Below are 24,152 nucleotides of genomic sequence, written 5' to 3'. Positions count from 1 at the left end.
AGGGCAACATAAGGCCTTTATCCAAGTCTGTATCTCCCAGGCCCTGTTTTAGTCACACAAAGGGAAGCCCTAGAGAAGATCAAATCTAGACACTGCCAAGGTGATATGTGAAAAATTCAATCCATGTTCCCTTTTCCCCCTCAACTTCCTCTTTTCCGGTCAGTTTCACTTTTGAAATTGTATGAGCCTCTCAAAACATCAGTGGTGGAACAGAAGCCACAGATAGATTCAAGTTTCATTTTATTACTACTACCTCCCAGAAACATTTTCATAGTGAGGCACTGACTGCCAGAGCTTAAGACAAGAATGAGCCTGTACACGAGGTGATTTTGATTTATCAGAAAAAAATCCATTAATCTTAAAAGTTTTCTATAATGCATACATATTTTTTATCAAGAGAGATCCAAACTTGATGACAGTATATAAATATGCTCTAGAAACAAGCACAGTAACCTGATCTTAATCTAGCAAAATGTTCAAGTGTATGATTAGTATCTTAGTCGTCATAAACAGACCCACTCAGACTAAAATTTAGTCCAGTACATGACTTAGGTCTCTTAAGTCACAGAGCAAAAACGGTGCTTGTAAAATTTGCGGGGAAAGATACAAATATCCCAAGGCATTCCATTATTTCAGTGATTATCTGAACCCATCAACTGGAAAACTCACTCCTCAGAAATAACTGAAACCATCTCACTACACAATTGCTTTATAAATAGATTAGGTAGTGAGATAAGATAGTGAGATAGAGTTAGAAAAACACACTTCGAGTTAACAATGAGCAAGGCATCGGTCTCGTGCCCAAACAGTGACTTGCACTATCTTTGAGAACATGCCCATAAAGGAAATACTTGGGGGTATTTCACAGTGGGCAGAAAATGGGATGAAATCTGGCTATAAAGTAGCTTTGCCCTATTATGGAAAGATTCACCAGGCTATGTTTCTATAATTGCAGGTGTTCCAACAATAATTTTAACTATCAAGCAAATAGACAAACACTTAAAGCATGCAAGAAATACAGACTTAATTGTAAGCTTTGAACAGTATTTTAGACAAGTCTCCAGATCAAGACTATTCTTTTAGATATCTATATTGTCTAGTGGAGAAGCAAAACAAGCATGTGGGCACTTTGAAACTAAAGTTCAAAGAAGTCTACCAATACATTAAGGGGTAAAATAGTGTAAAAATTGCTTTTATCTTAGAACACTTAACTGAACAAATGGGAAATATAGTACCCATAAAGATATTTGACATAGCCTAGAGAGTGGACACAAAAGAATGTAGTGATAAAATACATAAAAGAAACACTCTGAATTGCCATTTAAAAATACGTGAGAATAAAGAGATGACCGTATATCCAGCATATAACCAATTACTATTTTTATAGGTAAGGTAAGTATAGTTTATAAGGTTGCTTCTCACACTCTCTTCAACCTACTTTCTGTACAGCTGTGTTAAAATGAGATTCCAGTTGCAAAAACCACACAGGTGTCAAATTTTTCCTTCAATAGCAATTTGTGCTGCAGCCTCAGATTCTTGTAGCTACTCAGTTAACCCTGTATATGTGAATGCACAAATACACAGGTTTTGATGCCATCGAGGTTTAATAGTCTATGTAATTTTACCGTGTTTACCTTTCTGTCCCACAAAACTGCTTCTGGGGGATTTTTTCTTCCCCACTATTTATGTCTAGTTACCAATTTGTATATTGGTCTCCTTCCCTTTTCTATTCTTTTATTGACAAGCCAGTATTGCTTATCTGTAGAAAACCAGGCTACAGTAAGCCACGCTAAGACTGATGCCATGATGATTTTTGCCTTTTCTTTTATGCCTCTTTTATACCTTTTTATAACTTCTATATCTTAGTGGTTTTTTAGCCTACACTCTTGGACTTGTTTGTCAAGCTAGGAGACTAAACATTTTAAAAGCTTCGTAGTTAGGGATCAGAATGCCCCAGACACCAAGGTCCTCTCCAGAACACATTTTGTAAACTAAAATAGAACCATCCAGGGGAAGGCTCCTTGGGGAGGGGGGCTCACTCAAGCCTCTCATTGGGGAATTTTTGATAGATATGCTAATTAGTAAGACCTATAATGTTATACGTGATCTATTGTGGGTGAGCATTGCGGTGTGCACTGAAGTGCATTCGACCTGGACGTAGTGCACCTAAGGATCCTTAAAATAAATACTGAGGTAAAACCCCTTTTTCTCTTCTAACCGTGTTTGATTCTTGATTTTAAGACCAGGAAAAGGCATCAAGACTATGTCGGGGTCTCCTCCCCCCGCCATGTAGCCCTGGGAGAGGGGCCCTGAGGGCACAGACACACGGGGTTTCCCTGGTCAGCCTCGTTCCCCAGTGGTTGTTTTGTGTTCCCCTGCGCGGGCAGGGACCCTCGGGTCCCATGATTGCCTGAGTTCCTTGGCAGAGCCCCGACCATGCGGCTGGGGAAATAAACAGCTCTCAAACATCTATCAAGAATCTGTCCATATATATTTCCTTTCCACAGGACTCCTGGTTTGCTACATCGTGTTACAATAATCTGCACTGTAACAAGATTATGTTTTATAAGGCAATTTATAAACCTTTACAGCTATTGACAAGAACAGGAGGGTCGACAAAAAATGGATCGTGGATTTTAATGAAAAATCATATGCTTCCTGGACACCACTTTGAATGGAAAGTACCAAAAAAAAATATATATTAAACAAGGACAGATATATAAAACTGAGTGATATGGAATTCATACATCTAGTCTACAATATAAAGCATGGGGAAGAAATAAAAAAAAAAGATTGCAAATGAATCCGAAAATTAAAAAAATTAATTAAAAGAACTCATTTAGAAGATCCCTAAGATTCCCTAAAATAGGGGAAGAGTGTTCACTATGATTACAGATATAACAAAGTTTTTCAATAAGAAAAGGTTGAATTAAAATCTTCTATCCTACAATCCAAGGTCTCTAATGACATTGTACCTTGAAATGGAGAATTGCAGATTTCTTTAAATTACTTTATTAAGTGATAAAAACCAAGACAAAGAGATAAAATGTGCATATAGGAACATATAATTTGGCTCATAGCATCCATTTGTCATTTACTTTTAAATAAACCAGTTTTTATATCCTTTAAATGAGTCTAAGCTCACATCCTATTATGTTTTTGATAAAGGACAGGCATCAAGATATTTAGACTTATGATGGCTTTTATTTATTAAAAAGACACCCAAAATTTCTGAATGGGCATTCATGCATCTTGGAATCTTAAATTTCAAAATACTCATGTATAACCTCAATAATTTCTACCATTTCATAACATCATGCCATAACTCAAAATGCTGAAATTACGTCTTTAAAGCTACTGCCACTTGCAACCAGTTCATGATTCAGCCTGTTTTTCCTTGTCTGTTATTACACAATACCTACTTCTTCATATCAGGTCTTTTAAAACCATGACCTAAAGAAGTCTTCCATGTCACAATGGAATAATCACCTCTGTCTATTCAGAAAACAAGTCTCTATTGTCTTCATAAAGATATTTCAATGATGGGTCTCTAATAGAAGAGCAACCACATTACTCTTTCACAATCCTGTTGGTTTGATTTTTTTTCTGGAAATCTTCAGGTTTATAATAGACGTATTGAAAGTACCTAGAAAATTACTCACTGATACAACTTTTAGGGGAAGTGGCAGAAACTGTCCACAAAAAGTACAGAATGCAGGGTTAGCCATATAGTCCTGTGGAGTATGCCATCATTGTCACAGAACACTACCTCTCCCTTGACCTGAAGCCTTTTGGAAGGGGTCCCCAACATTTCATCCCCTTGTGGCATTTACAGACTCAGTATAAAAGGATTCATTCTTTCTTGTAGTCACATAAAATTCATCTGAGATTAACTTTGTTACAAGTAGGTGTCTGATAGCAACTTTTTCCTGACTGTTAAAGAAACAGATATTAATATTCATAGTCAAGTCTAACCATAATTACAACAGTTAATGACATCTGAAAAGCTTTGCTCTACAAAATTGGCTAGAACATTCAGCTGAACACCCATTGAAAAAATATCTTAAAGAAAATTATTTCCTAGGTTTCACCCACTAGATGAAAATCACTGATGAAAACTGATCAGAAAATATACATGCGGAGTTTGATCTCTAGAGAAGCTCCACATGATTTTCGCTCAGAAGTGCTGCAGACTAAGAAAAAAGTAATTGAGCCAAGGTCTAAGTTTGGAAGTACACAGCAGGAAAGTCTGCCTTGTACGTGTTGATCTCACTCTTGAAATAGAAGAGATGGAAATCAATGCAATCATCATTCTTTTTGCTCAATCAACCACCACCTTACCAAGTTGCCTGGACAGAACAGCTCAACTTTTAATAATAATTTAGGGGAGAAAAGTTAAAAGTTCCTGTCCTGTTGAGAAAAGGGTATAGATGGATTCTACCAAGAATCACCTTTTATTTTCTCCTGAAATGGGATTTTCATGCACATGCCTGTCCCTTTGAAATTTCAGTTATATGACAGATATCAGACTGAAGATGGTCCCTTCCTTCCTCTTCCTCAGACACAGATAATTTCCAGCTACTGTTTCTGCTCAGCTCTTTGTGTACCCGTGCTTCAGTGGTTCACAGTTGACATGAAAAACTGCTTACTTAAAAATAAATAAATTTTTATTTTTAATTCTGAAAAGTCTTTGGTTTTTTTCTTCCAGTAGACCAAATCAGGGCTACTGAATACTGTAGCCAAACAGCTGAAATAACACAAATGGGGGGAAAAGAAGCTTCTCAATCACTTGTGCCATTGGAAAGACAAGCCATCACACAGCACAGTGGCTTGCAGGTTTGTGAGGAGGACTTGCCCTCTTCACTGTAAATTTGAGACTGCAAGATCATTGCTGCTCTCTTATGTATGTTTGGACAAACTCCAAAGTAACAGAACAGAAACTGAGTTTTTGGACAAAGGTTTGCTACATTTGAGTGCCTAATGTCAATCTCCTATATTGGTAATTAGGTTTGAGAACAGGAATAAAGTTCAAAAGTACCAAGCTAGTTGAGACTCAGTTTCAGTGGGATATACTGTCCACAAGCACATCTGAAATAAGGTCCATTTCTATTCAAAAGTTTAAATATAGCTTTAAGCAGTCTTGAGTTCTTAAAACTTCAGATATCTAAATTTTATATTTCATCATTTTATCATTCTGCCCTTACACATTGCACATATTATTCTTCAGTTGTGACCAAGAAATATCTCAATGCCATACACTCATCAACTACCCTAACAAGACCATTTATTATAAAAGAGATACAATATGCATTTTTAAAACTGGTATTTTGGTACATCTATCTATCTTGGTGCCATAGGGTATCTTGAACTCAAAGTTAACACATAAATAAGACCCTGCTACAATAATCTTCCAAAACCCACTGATTTCTCCTATTATTAATTTTTCCTTCTTTCTACCTGAAGTAGTTTTGATCAAATGCTTTCTTATTATTCCACATACATTTCCAGCACCCCAAAATTCTACTTACAAACTAATTCAGAAAGGTGAAGAGCAAAAACACATTGCCCCCATTGCTTTTGAACAGAGTACCCATTCCTAGAGTAAATGCAAACCAGAGGACCTTCCAATAAATTGTTCTCTGGAGAAGTTGCTCTGGTAGACCATCAGGGAAGGGCCAAGATAATTAGCTATTTATTAGTTCTAGAATGGAGCAGGTACTCCCATTGTTTGACATTCAGTGCTTGACATGAAATACCAATCAACACATTTCACAGTCATTGAATATGATGCCAAGTTGTTCACAGCACATAATTTGTTCTGTGTTTACTTGCCAGATTTTCCATTGCCGGGGTGCATAGGAGTCTCTGGCCACCTTATATTTGATATGCTGCAATGATTTGCCTTCTTTCATGCTTATAGACAAAACCAAAGAATAAGGCTGAACAACCAGACCACCTTTTAAACCCAGGAGCTTTTCTTCCAAAACTACAAAAGATACATGCAATGCATTCATTATAGTCTTACAGGAACATTGTACATGGCAGCCTTTGCATGGCATTGAGAAAAAGAGCCATTGCTTTGAAGAGGTTATTTTAAGATCTTTAAGTACAGTAAGATATTAACAGGTCCTCCATTTCCAAGTTGTATTAATAAAAAAATCAACCTAATTTAAGAAGAGGAATAATACAATGAATCCAAACTGGAAAGTTGCACAAGCAGCCACAGCTATCCATAACCCTATAGCTACATAAACATTCAGCTTGCTTTCTAAATCTGAATATGTTGCTGCAGAACTGAGGAAAGACCTAGAGTTAGGACCATAACAACTGACCAGCCATAGGTTTATTATTGCCACACTATCACACTGTCTCCTTCAGTTTCTCCTGCCTTTACATATGCAGTACGGCTAGGTATAACTTCTTCAAAATTATACTTAGGGGGTCGAGATTGTTGGTAACTCAATGAAAGAAAAGTAACCACTGAAGAGATGTTGAATTCCAAATAAATATGCTGTTATTATTTTCATTAACTCCACATTATGAAGCTCTGTATATTTGATTGGCTCTTGAAACAACAGCTCAAGAGTTTTCTTGAAAATGGCTTCATTTCATACTTTTTTTTTTTCCTAAGATGGCTATTTTACCATTGAAGATCTACCCGCATTTTTCGATAGACAACATAGAGCATAATATTGCTTGTAGGTTTGTTCTTCTCTTGCTGAGACACGAAAACCAGAATTATAGCAGAAAATAGGACTAAATCAGAATCAAAACAGCTTATCACAGTGGTATTTACTGTCTTTTTCAAAAGCTAGTATTGATGCCAAGACCACCAATCCAGATAAAAATCTTTGTTAACAAGTCACTTACCATATTTATTGATGATACAGGACCAATGCTGTTGACATAAATGTCAACATCAATAACTGTTGGTTTTACTGTGGAGAAAAAAAAAAAATATTATTTTGCAGACAACATAAATAATCACTTTAAATACTTTCTTCCCCAATAACCATAAGGTATTTTTTCAGGTACAACTACTGAGAAATACAGATTATGTATTTTTAGGAAGACATGGTTCTATTCCTTCTACCCAACAAAAAAAATTGCCATAAATTAAAACCTGTACCACTTCGTTATCATGATTCCCATTTGTCTCAGCAGCAATTTGTTAAAGAAACTTTCAGTGCTAGGCAGGTAGCTCAAAGTCAAAAGATGTCTGCCAAGAAAGTATAAATAATGCAGCATATTACTTTTTCCCTTTGCCTCAGCATGCAGATCCTTTAGCCTGTTTGTTCCACATCAAAACAATCTTCTTTCCAGATTTTTGCATCTCATCAGCCCTGAAATCATCCTAACTTAGAGTAAAATCTCTATGAAATCTGATTAGCTAAACCTAAGCAACTCTTCTTTCAATTTAGACTCATTCCCTTCAGCCCACATTGCCTTTTCACCCTTTCATCCAAAGGCTTTTGAATTTGATTTGGCTTAGTCAGTGCACATTTCTCACAACATCTTCCATGTTTTCAGACTTCCAGGACTTAATAAGCCAAGAAAAGCTTGGTACTCCTTTCTTTTGCTGAGGCCACTAGGATTTGTCTTTCTTTCAGCATCTTTGGTGTCAGGGTACCTGCTGGACCTTATTGAGCTACCTCTTGTTGGTAACATAACCTAACTCTAAAATAATGCCACTCTTACACTGAAGGAAAATTAATTTTTTTACTTATATTGCCTTTCTTCCAAACCCATAGGGTATACATTCAGCTCTAAATTGAGATCTAAATTAGTGGTTTACTTTCTCCAGAGTTAGCTGACTCAAAACTAAGTATAAATGCTGTTTTAACCTGCATAGTGAGAAATTATGCAAACTTGCCCCTGGTAAGCCAACAGCTTCTGTTGGACATCTTTCTTTCCCATAGAAGCACCTTCTCCTCTACATGGTTTTCAAAAATCTCCAGAGAGTATTCAAATCACTGAAGTTTGGGAACTATGCTGGACTTGTTTTTTTTTCACTAACCCCCAAGCCTCCTAGAATGAGGAAATGCAGGCATATCAGCCATTCAAAACTCAGAAAGCTTTCCTCTGGAAAGCTACTGAGCAGAGAAGTGAGGAACAGTTAAACACTGTTGGAAGCTTATCTCTGGTAAGTATCAGTCAATTGGTCTAAAGCCATCTAACTGGCACAAAGCTGAAGATAGACAGGAATCTTCACATGTAAAGATGAATATTTTTTGCCTGCATCCCCCAAATTTCAGACTATCAATGAGGTGCCAAGTGGTTTTAAAGTACTTGAAAATTTAGACGGTTATGAAAAAAAAAAAAAAAGGCAAACTGGCTTGTCTTGTAAGACTTTGGTATGTACACATCTTTAGGAAGGCTATATCCCCTGTTGCAAAAAACAGACATTAAACTGGGTACAAGCAGTGATTAAAGATGATAACCATTCTCTCCAATTCATTAAGTAACTTACTTAATATAACTAATTAATAAGCTACTTAATATAACATACTTCTTGACTGTATATGGTCAGAACATCCAGGATTATTTAAGGTCATGGTTTCACACTGTCTGAAGTACTGGCTGATAAACTCAGATCTCCCCTTCAGCAAAAGAAAATGTGAATTCAGCTGAACAAGCTCAGCTGATTAAAGCAATTCTAATTGTACCCAGCTAATAACTAAATAGGAGTCTAGCAGCTTCTGGTAATGAGTTGCCTCAAAATGCAGTAATAAATGTCATTACACAGGAATTGGTAATAGCAAGGAACTACAGCTAGCTCTTCCACCAGAATAGCATACATGGAATAAAGAGCTCTTATCTTTACAGGGTTTATGCACATGTCTAGCTGGAAGTTCAAGACTAAGGAGTTCTGGTGAACATTAATGGCACTAGACTAAACTATGCAAATTGACATGCAGTTGAGTCTTGGCAGGACCAGGGACAAAATTCAGGACCAGAAAATGGTGCTTGAAATCTGGTTTTGTTTAATCATTGTAGCCAAGTATATAAATAGAATATGAGGTGATAATTTTTCCTGACTGTGCTGGACCAAATTCTCTTACAGTGTAAAAAAATATTAAGCATTGCTTATTAATGCTAAAGAGAATTTTATCTTACTCTAAAAAAAAAGAGTAAAAGTCTAACCTTGAAACAGAACACTAAACAACAGTCACTTCTATCAGATGTTCCCAGTGAAATTCAAATTGAAAATAAATGATTAAAAAATACAGGTAAGCTATTATACTTGTACAAATAATAATAAAAAAAAAGAATTGAAAGTTTCTTTGAATTATTTTCCTAGAAAGAGGTAGAAAATACAATTGTAATTTGATTGTATGATAAATATGTGTTCAGGTTTTAAAAGAAAAGATAGAATAGTTCTTGTTGCATGTGGTCTTTCATGGATATAAACACACAAACATACAAAGGATTATCAGGTATAAATTTTAAATTTGTTATCATAAGTTTTTAATTCAAAATACCAATTCAAAAGATTTTAAGACTATTTCCTCCAAATGCATTATGAAAAAGGAAATAACTGAGTCTTAAAGTTATCATGTCTTATTAGAAAGAACTCACCCTAAATAAATAAACTGAGTTTCATCAAAAAACTTAAATAGCTACAGTATCAGGAAGGTTGGACCAGATGACCCACGGTGTTCCCTTCCAATCATTCTGTGATTCTTCAATTTCAATGCCTGCTCAGTTTTTCTGTATACTGGATGCATTTGTGAACACTCACTTCATGAAGGAATTCAAGCCACACATAGAGTTGTCGAGCTGCAGATGGAGCTTTTTTTCTTGCATTAGAAAAGTCCTCACAGTGTTGTTGACAGAACAACAAAAGTGTTAATACCTCACTAAAAGTTGACTATAAGATTAAAAATGGATACTCAGCTTCAGTACTGTTTTAATATTATCATAAACCCAAAATATTTCTAAAGAGCTGCCAGAACTAAGAAAAATTACTGGCAGAACCATGTGTATACAACATGCAAGAGAGCAATTAAAGGTTGTCAACAAATGTACCAGCCTTCTCAAAGTTCTCTGAATTACTGCCTAATATATGGTAGTAACTTTCCCTAAAAGACAATGTAAGAACATCATGTGTAAGCAGTGTTACACTGCTACACAGTGCTACCTAAGGTAAGATAGCTGCTTATCACAGTCATTTAATCTTCATATGTTCTGGTTTTATTCAAGGAGGGGATTTACAAAACCAATCAAAATGTTTTTAAACAAAACTAAGGTCATCTGATCCAAATGCCCTGCTTTGAGACAGACAGAGTTTATATTCCAGTCAGCTTTGTAACTATCACATTGCAAAGACACTATCAACAAGTAGTGCCTACAAACTTCAGACAGTTCAAAACTTCTGGCCATGGGAGTCAGGAGCTCAACACTGCCTGAAAAGCTCACTTACAAAGACATGGGAACACCTAGACAGTTAGGGCAAAGCTTTGTCTGCACAACGGGACACAGAAACATCTAGAATAATGCCCTCATCCTAAATACACATTCAGGACAACTATAGGATTCATCTAGTCCAGATTTATGGATTTACACTGGTGAGAAAAACAGTACCTGAGTTTGAATCCATTTTAATCGTGGATTAAAATCCATTAAGATGTTGCTGCTGGACATGTGTGAGTTGATCGTGTGTAAAAAAAGCTCAACAGAAATCAGGAAAATTTTAAAAGACTCTTGAGTAAATCAAAAGAGGGAAGGTTATACAATTTCATGTCATGTAGGGAAAAAAATCTGAAAAAAGTTCCTGTTATTTTATTATGCTTATTTACTACTCTGAATTATCCTGTCCTTTTAAAATATTTCTTAACTTTTGATAGATCTCCACTATTCAGAACTGATGCTTATTTAATGAATGAAAACACTTTTCTTCCTTCAGAAAGCTTCCTCCACATTTGAAGTCAGTCCAAACAGCACTAATGTTGCTGCACAAATCATAAATATTTAGAAATATTTTTTAAATTTTAATATTGAGAAATATTTTTTACAAGCTCAATTAAACAGAGTACATCTTACTGAGCTCTCATATATTTTAAAAAAAATTTCTTTTTTGCTGAGAGTTAACCTTTCTTACATTGTTCAACCAACTCCCAGGTTTATTCTGGTTAGGTACCACACAGGAGTGGTAAAAAATGTTATAGATCAATACATACACATTTAGGGAAGCAAAGCAACTAGAACTAGATTTTTAGAAGGCACACAACCACATAAAAAACATAATATGATCTCTGTTCCAGAACTACACAGCCATTTGAATTTGGCCCAAATTTCACAAGACTTCTGAATAAGATTGGCTCTGCAGTAATGAGATATTTTTTTAATATTGCTCTAAAATGATATTCTACATTCTTTCATTACCACATAAATTGCTATTTTTAAATTGGGACAAAGCTGTAATAAATCATTACACAGTTATTGGTAACTGTATTAGTAGTGATTATAGTGGGGTTTTTAACCTTGCATTAGTGATGATGACTATTCCTATTTTCCTACATGACCTTATAGGCAACATTTATTTACCTAGATATTCCTATTAAAAAATATATGCTAAAACATCTCCATTTAACAACAAATTACCACATTTGAAGAAAGACCTGGTAACAGGAAGTGTTAAGTCACCATCCCTGAAGGTTTTTAAAAGATGAGTGGATGTGGCACTTAAGGACATGTTTTATTGGTGGATTTAGCAGTGTTAGGTTAAGGGCTGGACTCAAAAATTTAAGAATATTTTCCAACCTAAATTATTCGATGATTCTCTTCTATGATGCTATGAAGATATCAGTGAGGAAAATTAAAAACCCTCATTCTTCCTGCATGGAAGAGAATGAACTTGAAAATAGAAAGCCCTCCACTTGCTACAGACACAGAAACTCTGACAGAAATGTCATCCCTATGCTTTAGATTCAAACTACCAAAACAGAACTGCAAGTGAAAATCAAAAGAAGAAAGAAAGTTTGGATTAAAGCAGTACCAGGATGAGAACACAGTCCTCTGAAAACAGTATTTTTTCCCCATGCTGGTTTTGGTTGTCACTTCGTCCAGGAGTGTGAATGACAGTGTGCACATAAACGGACTCCCTCAATTAACTACAAATCACTTTTATTCTTCATTTCCCACCATCACTATCAATCAATCTTCAGTACTTTCATCCTTCATTTACCATTCCCTAATGCACAAGCTGTAATTTTTCAAGTATTATGTTGTAGAATGAAAACTCTAGATCTTAATGGTTAGGCTTATTTTTCAATCAATCCCTACAGTTTCAATTTTTGTTTTACTTATATTCATCAGTGGGGAGAGTTCCTGTGGGATATCATAAGACTGAACAATAATAGAATTTGTTTCTGCAAAGTCTAGCAAGCTAGCAAACAAGGTCTGGATGAACAATAACGGTCATAAGAAAATGATACAGATGCAAAAATGAGCCACAATGTTTAAAATAATATGTGCAGAACATAATACGTCCCTGTTAAAAGATGACAGAACAAGTAGTTTGTGCCATGACCTCAAAATGGCAACTGTAACACTGAACATCTTTGCAGTTTACAAATACTTGCTAAGAAACCTCTTTAACGCCAGCATAGTCTGGGTAATCTGAGAAGGAAGGGGAGAGAAGAAAAGGATTTTCTTATGTAATTCATACCTCAGACTTTCCCTGACTCTTACCTAACTTTCAACTCAGTGGCATCCAGAAAGTTTGTATGCTGTACTCCTAAGATCCTCTCAGATTAAAAAATATGATTGTGAAGCTATAGAAAAGAAGAGAGAATAAGAACTAGCAGCTTCTATATTTAGTTTTGTGTGTGACAGTTAAGACTAAGTTTGGCAAACATTAACTGTCAACCAAACTTTCCTACCTACAATGCTATTCAAGAAAAATATTCTATCTCTGTATGTATCAAGCCATTTCAGCAAATAATCACTGTCAGGAAATAAAACTCTAAATAAAAGTTATCTGTGTACATTGATTATTTACATTCACAAAGAGAAGGTTGTATTTTAAGGGAGCTTGCTGTGCAGTAATTGGGTAAAAAGCCTCTTCCTCCAACACACAAGAAGTACTTTTTTTCAACCCAACAGACTGCACACAAGACATAAATATTGCAAAGATACAAGTGGCTTCTTAGAAATTACACAAAGGAGCATTTTATGTATGCAAAGAACTGTATTACCTGGGATAAATTATTGGCAGTAAATTATGGGCTAAATTCAGAAAAACAGTATTTGAATACTACAATATTTCTATACATTGAAGTACTGGAAATTTTAAATTAAAGGGTTGCTTTCCAGTGTTTGATTTAAATCAAGTGATCTAAACAAACAAACAAACAAAAAGGAACGAAAAAGGAAAATAACCAAAACTCTTAAATAATTGGAAAAATAAATTGGAAAACTCTTAAATAATTGGAAAATAACCAAAACTCTTAAATAATTGGAAAAATAACCAAAACTCTTAAATAATTGGAAAAATGAAACTGGGTTGCTTGGTGTTTTTTGAGATTTTTAAGCAGAAACATTAAATTGGAGGCCTTCAGGCTCATTGCATTGGACTAAAATTTCACTACTTATACTTTCAGTATGACACATTAAAATTTTACCTGGGAAAAGGATGAATAAAAAGTAGGATGTTTCCCCTGAGGGTTGAAAAGCTGTGAACCAAAGCAGGTCAGATAGCCAAGTCAGTAATTCCCCTGTACTCAGTCCATGGGTAAGTGATTAGAAGAGCAGAATTCAGGCATGAAGAAATCTCATTGTCAAGATCCTGTCCTAATCTGAGTTGCTCCCACGCTAGATTTTGAAGGAGTCTATGTTAAATGCACTGGACCAGCACCAAAGACTATGTGCAAACAACCTATTTGTTTATGTAATATTTCAAAACTCAAACGTATCACAAACATCTCAAACAGGCATTTTGGAGTGCTCTTAGAGTAGTTTACCCCTAACTAGCAACATGTCCAACACTGCAAAAGAAAGGATCAGTTCCTGAAAATGGTAGAGAATTAGAACTCCTGCAGAATCAGAAGAAATCCCTTCTATCGTCCCACCTAGAACAGATTCTCATTTTCATTGAACAGCAACTTTTTCCTCAGGAATATTCCTCTTCTTGAGGATTTCTAGTTAGATGGCTAAATCAGAACAAAAGTCTCTGAAATGAGACTACCCCACCAAAATGAGAAGAAAAAGAGAAGTATCAGTGAGAACAATGAAAGCATTTCTGTCTTTTTAGTTATGATTTTTTATTCACTTTATTCAGCCCTGTTTCCTAACTAGGTCTCAGCCACAGCACTCTGTGTCCTCAACAACAGGTTATTCAAGTTTATTCTTCCATATAAATCTAAATTAGACTAATCTCTACAATCTTCTGCAGTGCCCAGTACTACAGAAGTTGGATCCAGGACTATGGCTTTCCCCTCTGGAGTGCTGCTGTCATACAAACAGAATTTACCCCATCTCTCCTTCCCATGTGCTCTACCTTTACACACAAATTGGCTTTCCAGGTACAACTATCTATGATCAATCCTGAAGCAATGAATGTCTATCTCACTGCTTTATGTTAAAATATGCCTGACACTGTCTTGTAGGCCAGCACAAAAAAGACTTACAGCAGAAAGTAGTAATTTGACCTTGCATGACACTTCACAGCTTTCTCTGCACTACGATCTGGAAAATATTTTGATCTGTCAGGCAATATGCAACCCTCTGTCACCACATATGGGGAAACCTAGCTGGAGTTAATTTAAAGAGGATCAGGTGTGGCAATCAGCAGCTAGCAAAAATAACTTGATAGCCTCTGTGGTAATCATCTGTGGTGCACTTCAGGGTTCCTTTCTTTGTGGCATGGTAGGAAAGCAGGTCAGACAGGAGAAAGGTTGTGATACTGCTTCAGAACTCAAGATTTTCAATAGAATTGTGCCTGGAAAAGGGCACATCCTTTAAAAGCAACAGAGTTGTTCCCTATCAACCAACAGATTTGCTCCTTGTATACACTGAGAAACTGGTTAAATTAGTTACAGAGAAAACTTTTAACTGCTTTAAAAGAGAACTGCTGTTAATGCTCCCAAGCAGCACAGTAAAGCACATCAGATAGAGCTTATCCTTCTGTGCTTGCTGATTCAAATGAGCCCATCTATGTGTACCAGCTACACTTGTACAAGCCCACTCAGGGTAGTGAGAGCTGCACAGCAGTTTCTGAGATTGCTCTCATCTTCAGAAATATGGCTTATGGTTACAAAGATACTGGAGGAGTAAAGAAAACCAGAATGACTCTCAGGACAGCTAGAACTGGTGAAGTCAGGATATTGCATATTCCAAAGTGAATTTATTTGAGGTTATAAATACATAATAAATGCAGATGACCACCAGAGGCTGCAGGGATCAAATAATTCTAGAAAATCCAAGAGGAAACCATGAGTTACTGCAAAGTAATTGGAAAAAAAAAAAAAAAGAAGGAACGAAAAGCAGACATTAGTGTTGAAAACACCTCAGAACACAGACTGGAGAAGTTTTCTTCAACATATACAGTTCAGAGGCTCCCTTAATGTAACAAGACATTTGAGAAACAGAGGATACAAACATGCAGTACAAATTGCCTTACTACACTGCCATTCGAAGCCTAATCTAGGGTGAGACTTTTTCCCTCCCACTACTAATGGCACATTTCAGAAACCTCTCACATACTAACTTTTTGATGGGTAAGGTAACTTTCACAATGAAAGAAAAAGATAGCATATTAGTTTCCACACATAAGCTCCCTCAGGGAATGTGACGGGCAAACCTTCCACTTTGTTACAAATTTTCTGTCTAAGACAAATTATATTCCATATGAAGTTGAAATTGAAACCATGTAGGGTTCTGAAGGTAGCTTTTCTTTTCCAGAACTTTGCTGTGGTCTAAGCTGTCCATTAAGGAAGGTGAGAGGGAAGATTTCTTTAAAGTAAACTGACTTTGAAAGAAGTATGTTTTGCCATTTGGCATTTAATTTAACTGTGTCTTGCTTCATTGTTGTGTTTTCTTTTGATTGTTTGGTGGGTTTTTTTGTTGTGATTTAAATTTTAGACCTGCCAATAAAAAAAAAAAAAAAAGCAATGACAAAAATCTGGTTTATCACTAGAACATAAATGAAACTGAGATTTTCTAGCTGTAAATATCATCATTCTATTCTGTGCCCATTTTGGTTTTCCTAATATTTCTTTTTTCATTGTATTAATAAAGAGGAAGTAAAATTTCAGGGCCAGAACTTGGTCCTACTAAATGTCAGGATTTAAATCAATGTGACATGAGGGGGAAAAAGCACATTTGCAGGGTAGCAAGTCTTACTGCACATAGAAAATTATGCATATCCATTGAACAGGTCTTCACTTCAAAGCACTTTGAAACAAAACAAGAACACCTGCCTATGGAAGAGATGTTAAGACCTTCATAGTTCTGAATTGGTTTACTTTTTTCTAGGATTGGTGCCTTTCATACCACGCAACAGACCTGAGTATCTCAGATCTATAATTGTAGCTGGTAAAAAAATAGGTGAAAAGATGCTTTACATCATAAAACACTTTTCTTTTTGATCTAATCAGTACACTGTTATTAGCTGTTCAGTATGAAGTGCTTTCTTTTCCTTCTTTTTTTTTTTTCAATTCAAAAAGGCGTGTATTTTTTTGTGGTATAATGGAAACTTTCCAGATGCCACCAATAAAATAAAAACCCTCAAAAGCCATTATATTTATGGAGACAAGAACTCTGCCAAGTGTGTGGCCACAGGGGATGCAGTCAGGCATTCCCCTGCTGGTAGAACACTGCTTTGTTTCCAAAGATCAAAGGCCCCTTTTACTGAGACAGGTCCTGTTAAGGTATCACTTTGCTAATAGCCTTCACAGGTTAAATGTTTTGCCTAATATTTAGGTTGTTCAATCCACTCTTTAAAAATACTGGCTTGGAACCTTGCAGGTGATGCCTGAACTGCTGAGTGTAGATTGTGCATATGATCTGAGCAACAGTTACTTACATGAAAGTTGAGGCCAAGTATAGGCCAGGATGAGGAAAAAAAAATAAAAAGTCCTAGCTTTGCATCCCAGCAGTGACCCACACTCTTTACAGTGGTTTAGATGTGCTTGGGTGACAGAGGAGGAAAGAGGGTAGCTAAGTGCTCACAGTTTACTGATGGCTCTACTGCTGGCCTGGAGGAGATGTGATTGCTGAAGAAGTCAGTGCCCACAGAATGGCAAAAGGGCACTCAGAATATGCCTATACCAGGTAGGACTGATACATACCTGAGCTAGACAAAATATCATTGCCCTGAGAAAGATGAAAAACCACAGAGAAGTCACTGCCTGTGCCAGCATGCACTTCAATATGTTGTATTTGCCATGGTCTTCTCCTTCTCTCCATGATTTTTGGTTGCAAAAGTGTTTTCCCAAGTGATCTAAAACCTGCTATCCAAACCTTTGAAAGTGCAAAGTAATTTCTAGGCCTTCCTGAATGCATTCAGAACAAAGACCATTTCCTCAGGACAATTGCTAAAGCTGCTAGAAATAGTGGATTTGCAATAAAGGATTCAAAAACTGCGTGAAAAGTAGCGTGACATGAAATTATGAGTGTCCCTGTCCTGTGGGTCAGAGAATTTGCTTCCCAGCAGTACCATGCAAACATAAAGGCCCTAATGAGTAGGTGACTGTATATTAGTCCTGGATTTAACCCTCATTACTGAACTTCTGCTTGATTCTGAGAATTACTTCTCGCTTCTTCTACTGGTTCATTCCGTGCTTCCTCAATTTCCAAAACATGCATTTTCTCATTGTATGCTCTATGTTACCTGGTTCACTACCTTTTTTTCCTGGTGCTCTAGCTGGTATGCATTATGCTTTAAAGTATTTGTATTAATACTGAGACCTTCAGGGCAGGAAGACTGTTCTGTTGCCAGAACATGTCAACCACCCTGTTTGGAGGATAACCATCTCCCAGACAGAAAGGAAGATGTGCCTGTGTGTGGGGCACCAGCCAGCAATTGAGGGAAGTTATATGTAATGCCTGATTCTCTAGCATTCCCCTTGTGTTCTCCTTGCCAAATGCGACAGCTCCTCAACTTCAAAAGGGCAATGTTATTTATCTGCATCAAAGGTAGGAGAGGTGCAAAGAGGGACCAGGGACCGAAGCAGAGATGAACTAACTTCTGTAGCATTTGAACAACGCTCAGCTCAAGTTCTGAAATAGCCAGATTGCTATCAAAGAGAAAAATGGCCTAGGACCAAGATGCTTGATAGAAATAGATGTAGTTGAGAACTGTAAAATCTGTTTGATATATGAGAAGCTGTGTAATTTGACTCCTTTCTCTAAAACAGGATTTGTGAAATGTTGTGGAGAGACAAAAGGAATTATTTTGATAACAATGACTTCCCAGTGATATAAGAGATGTCTGACCTGTACTGATTTTATGGCAACTGACATGGGGACTTTGAATGATTACTTTGCCCCACATAAGCATAATGTAATTCACTCTGCCTTAAGTCCATGATCTGAGGACACGGTGTACAAAATAAATAAAAAAATTTGTCTGAGACTGTCTTCCAGATGTTGACATGGGTGATAAAGTGCATTAAAGCACTTCTCCATCAGATATTAAAGATAGGTAAGTCCAGTATGACAATCTAAGTAGAGAGAGAGAATTGTCACTTTCTGACAAAAACAGACACATCTATCAAATATGATCTTTGTAAATACTATGGAAAATCAAAGTAATAGCTATGAAAAAGAACCAAACAGCCATTTTCTTTAATACCACAGGATAGGCTTTTTTCCTGCAACTGTTGCATTATTGTGTAGCTATGAGACACTAATAATCGTAATGACAAATACATACAGATGGCTCTTACTTCCCTCTAAACTGATCCTAGGACTGAACTAGGATCACCTATAAAGTGTATGAATACAGGTGCCATTAGCAAACAATAGTTTCACTTACAATCTTACTTAGGAATTCTCCCTCTAACCTCTGCAAATATTTAGGAAAAGCAAATTATATTAAGTGATTTTTTTTGAGTTTTACCAATTCTCAGTTCATTCTGAAGCACATGCAAGGTACAGTAAATATAAATGAAAAATTCTCTCTGATTTCTGTCATATAAACTTCCTGTGAACAAACTGAGCAGCAGTTGTGCTGCAGCCATTATGCTCTAGGGGTGCAAACCAGGAAAAAAGGGTGTAACTAAAATAAGTGGAGCATTAAAAATAAAAAACAAAACCAACAAAAAATCCCCAACAAAAACAAAACAAACCAACACACTCCAAAAAAAAAAAAACAAACCACAACCAAAAAAAACCCCCACAACTGGTTTGAAACCTCATTACACAAATTAAAACAAAAAAAAATAGCTCAAGGTGGTTATATGCAGGTATCTACTGGCTCTTTTCTAAATTTTATACTCATATGTAGTAGTACTGACCACAAGACACTTCGATTCTGTAAGATTTCTTTTGGAGATGTCTGCTGGTTTGTGAAAGATCATCTCTGGAGTTGCCTTATACACAGGCAAATCCTGGTGCCTTCTTCTCAGCATTAAGGAACATAACTTTCATGATCATATTTTGAAGAAAAAAGGTGCACACTCTTTTCTCTTGCTGTGTCCTACTTTTTGTTTTTAATATGCTGAGGGTTTTTTCTTTTCTCAGAGTGTGAGATTTTCAGCATGGACTGGATGACAAAAGATAAGTATGTTCCTTCCTCTGCCAAAGACCTGCTGAATGCTTAAGAACTAGCCCTTCCATATCCCTACACAAACTCTGTACAAACAAACCAGATTTTAGGACCCTAAGCTATGGCCAGATTTCCTTGTGAGAATTAGCATTTTTAAAATACTGATTGGAAATTAACTTCAGCCAATAAAACTTAATCTCCACTTTCCCAGATATTTGTGCACACTTCCAGAATATAGCAACATGTCTTCTCTGCGCCCACAGAAGCATATCCTCACTTGTGCAGAAAGAAGTACTTACTTCCAATATCTGGCCGCAGCTTTTTGTCATACTCTCTCAACAGCTTGTTTAGTATGAGAGTCACATCTGTGTCCTGTGTTTTTGGAGCTAAAACCCACTTTTGGTTAGTTGTTCCATCTTCATATTCATCCTCTTCAACCTTTGTAGAGCTGCAAAACAAATGAAACAAATAGATGCTATTTTACATAACTAAAATATGACATTCTGCATAAAGCTCCACACTCATCTGAAGAAGTTTTAGGTATATCCCCTGGCTTTGAATCTACTCAGCCTTACGCTGGTTTTGCAACAGGATGTTCCCATCAACAATTGTTGAGTATCTGTGGATAGGTCATGATTGACAATTGTTTAGAAATTGTCTTCTGAAAGTCTCCTCAAAAAGTTATACTCTAGGAGATAATGTAGCTAACAGAGTAGTATTTTATATCCTGTATTTTAATGAACCTATTCTGACTAGTTTACAATATACTTTTACAAGGAGCGAACATCTGCAGTATTATTTTATTAATACATCAAGACAACTGATTCATCTCTTGCACAAAGGCTAATAAGAGTATTAAAAATTCAGATCTGTTAATGCTTCCTGATCATTTTATCCTATTAATAAATTATTATATTCTCAGTGCCTGAATTTCAGAGTTTAATGTATTATGAGGCTTAGAATTAAGAGCTCACTCCTTAAATTTGAGATGGATTATCACAAGCACACAAATACATTGCATAAATTAATCTGAATTTCCCTGCAGCTTTAATAACTTTTTTTAAAAAACAGTACTACACCAAGAGTTGCAACTTCTTTCCTTTATAGGTGGATTACGGTTCTTTTAAGGGTATATTAATACAAAGGTGGTGAACCTACAGTTTGGCCAGAAAACACAGCTAGAGCTATTTTCACATAAGACTAATTTCATTTGTGCAGCTTTTTGTGCACAGACTTTAAAATGTTGATTTGAAGATGTATCTTTTGGTATCTTAGAAACCAAATCTGTTTGATGCCTCTCACAGGAGAAAATCTATGACAGTTAGACTGAGATGAAGTTATCAGGAGAAAAGATAACCTCAGTAGTGGAACCTATGGCAGGAATCATGTGTTGTTTCAACCTGCAATTGCCATGGGGATATGATGTCATTTTGCAACATTTTTACATAAATGTCAGTAATTATGTGAGGCACAAAGCAGTGGAGGATGAGAGGCACCAGCCTTGCTTGTTCACAGGATGTGCTACACACATCAGTGCAACTTTCTTTCTCTCCTTTCTCCTTTTCTCCATGACACAAGTGTCTTTTAAAAGACCTCAGATATCCAGAAGACTTAATAGACACTCTATGTGAACATAAAAAAAACCTGATACAAATATAAAAATTTCATCACAGAGCATCATCAACTCTCACATTGCTCAAAGACCACTATTTGAGAATTTAATGAACTTTAAACTGAAGCTGCTCTACAGCCAATACATCCCTAAGGATTAACCATGAATCACTTAACACGACCTCACAATTTGCAATTGCTCTAGGCACAATTTCTATATAAAAATAATTTTTAAACCTAGACCCTGAGGATTTTCTACAGAGAACTCATATAACTGAGTTGTTAAAGTAGAGAAAACTTAGAAGAAGTTTTGAATAGACAACCACTACTTCTCTGTTACTGAGCTGCATTTTCTAAAAACTTTTATATATATATATATATATATATATATATATATATATATATATATATATATATAATTCACCCAATGAGCATTAAAAAAACTCAAGAGGATTTTGGGAGTTGTTTTGTTTTGTTTTTTTTCATCAGATTCATGACAAGCCCTGTGTTTTAATACTGCTGTTGCAGAACCATTCTCAAAGGAGGCATCATCTCCAAACATACATGATTGCTATTTCTGAGCTGAAACTCTGCAGTGGTGCTGAATTGCTGATAGCAAAGAAGGACAAATCATATGTCTTTTTCTGCTGCAGCCACCACAACTTTACCACAGGCATTCACCTGTAAATGAGAACTGAGTTCAGGTAGTATCATGATTCCCATTTCAGGGAAATGCTGCTTTAAAGAAGTCACTGACAAGAGTCTAACTAAGGACTGGCAGACCTTTTAGATCCCCTTACTCTGGCAGCTTCTTTCCCAGGAAATACCTCCAAATCATTTAAATCCCTACCTATCTTCTAGATTAAGATTGGAGGTGGGAGAGGTTTCACAGTGGATCAGACTAATACACTAGACACATATTTTTCAAGCTTTTTTGCTTTCTTCCTTAAGAAGTTATTATTTCACTTCCATTGCTTGCCTCTACACAGTTAATCTCCTTCAAGGTACTTGAGGTTGCACTTTTCATCTGTAACCCTACTGGTGACTGCTAATTCCTATCATATTCCTGCAGTCCAGAGAAATAACTACAGAATGATAGCAAGCCAGTCTTAAACTGGGAAGTAAGAAAGGCACACACCTTCCCCCAACTCTTCACGGGCCACTAGTTTTGATTCTGCAAGGAGACAGAGAAGAGACCGTGCATAAAATGCAAGGGAAGAAATCTAGAAAACTCTGAGAGGTTGTCAGGAAAGGGTTTATTTCCTGCAATAGGTGTATTCCACACTTGCTGTGGAGGCTGGCATTAAGCATTCTCTAGTTCCTCTGGGGATTTAGCAGATAGACGCCACTCAGGTGTGGGGCAGGCTGCCAGGGAGGAGAGTGGAAGGTCTCTGAGCACGCCTGTAGCCTGGTTGGTGGTGGTTCCTACAGGGGGGAGCTGAGCTGACCCCTTTGCCTGGTTTATGCAGTGAAGGTGTACGATAGACTCGGACAACCCAAAGGACCGAAGTCCAAAAGGTCAGGGCTGAAGCTGCCGGCTGTGCCTCTCTGGCCTCTTAAGAGTGGATACCGGAGCCCCACCGGGGAGACCCTTCCCGGCCCTGAGGCGGGGACCAGGGGTTCACGCATCCCGCGACTCACCCTGTCCCTCCTCACGCCGGCCCCGCCCGCGGAGCCCCCGGGGGTGGCGCGGAGGGAAGCCGGGGCCACCAGGGGAGCCCGGGCAGCTCCAGCCGCCGTCCCACCTGGTGCCGGCAGCCGCCGGAGGGCGAAACTTTCTGCCGGGCCGGCTCAGGGACAGGGCCCTCGCGGGCGACCTCCGGCTTCACGCGGGGCCGGGAAGGGACAGCAGCGGTGCCACCGCCCCGGGCGCACCGCGAAGCCAGGCGGGTCCCGGGCTGGGAGCGGGGTAAACCGTGTTTGGGAATAGAGCCCCGGCACGGCTCGGGAGAGGTGGGGAGAGCCCGCTGTTCTTCCTGGGTGCCGAATATTGTGCAAACTCCAGAAGACGGGACTTCAGCCGTCCAGCCCCAGTGCAGAGAGGAGAGGGGCTGGAGGGAGGCGAGGGAAGCGCAGACTTACCAGGCGTGGAACACTGAGAGGAGGAAGAAAACCGGCAGGAGCTTAGTGGACATGGTCCGGACAGCGCTGGCCAGGTGAGAGGTGCGGCAGGATGAAGGAAACCTTGTAGAATGTTCACATGGAAGGGAGAATGAGGCAATGAGGTGAAGGTCTAAGCCTCTCCTCCTCCGTATTCTCAGCTTTATACCCTGAAGAAAACACTCTCTTCCACAACGCCCCGAGAAGGGAGGGGGGAGGCGAGAGTGAAAAGAAAAAAAAAGAAGAAGCGGGACGAGGGGAAAATCCCCAGCAGAGAGGCTGCCAAGGCCAGGTATAAATCAGGCTCCGCGGGCTGACAGGTGTTCAGCGGGCACCGAGCTGCGGCGCTCCCCTTTGCTGGCAGCCCGTTGCCGGGTGCAGCGGCGCGGCCTCGCTCGCTGCCCGGGCTGGCGCTGGCCGTGCCCCGGGCGCTGCACAGCGCGGAGCAGCCCGGGCCCCGCCGGGCCGCGGGTGCCGCGGGGCGGGCCGGGCCGGGCCGGGCCGGGCCGGGCCGGGCGGGGGGCGGGCTGGGGCGGGGGGAAGGGGCGCACCTTGCCCCCCCCCGCGGAGCGCCTGCCCGCAGCCAGCCCCGCAGCGCGGCACCGGAGCGCTGCCGGGGACCGCCCCGCATCGGAGAACACCTCGTCCCCGCTCCCTGCCCAACAGGTACCCGCCTCGCCGGCAACTGGAGGAGCCGGGAAGTGAACCCTGCCCCCGCCCCAGCGGGCGC

The 24,152-nt window shown here is 38.3% G+C and overlaps 1 protein-coding gene across 1 annotated transcript in view; it reads right to left on the bottom strand.

The window, feature by feature from the left end:
* The window catches only part of GABRG3 (gamma-aminobutyric acid type A receptor subunit gamma3), a 312,369-nt gene extending 288,519 nt beyond the window's left edge, over positions 1-23,850 (bottom strand). The window contains exons 1-3 of the mRNA XM_069006212.1: positions 23,405-23,850; positions 20,011-20,159; positions 6,871-6,938 (exon numbers count right to left, since the gene is read on the bottom strand). Of these exons, the coding sequence (XP_068862313.1) occupies positions 6,871-6,938; positions 20,011-20,159; positions 23,405-23,457 (270 nt within the window). The 5' untranslated portion in view covers positions 23,458-23,850. The remainder of the gene's footprint in view (positions 1-6,870; positions 6,939-20,010; positions 20,160-23,404) is intronic.
* Between the last annotated feature and the right edge of the window lie 302 nt (positions 23,851-24,152).

This window comes from Aphelocoma coerulescens, chromosome 1, assembly GCF_041296385.1.
Source record: "Aphelocoma coerulescens isolate FSJ_1873_10779 chromosome 1, UR_Acoe_1.0, whole genome shotgun sequence".
Classification (NCBI taxonomy): domain Eukaryota; kingdom Metazoa; phylum Chordata; class Aves; order Passeriformes; family Corvidae; genus Aphelocoma; species Aphelocoma coerulescens.
Note: the sequence above shows the minus strand (reverse complement) of the source record. Positions and strands in the feature narration are given on the sequence as shown.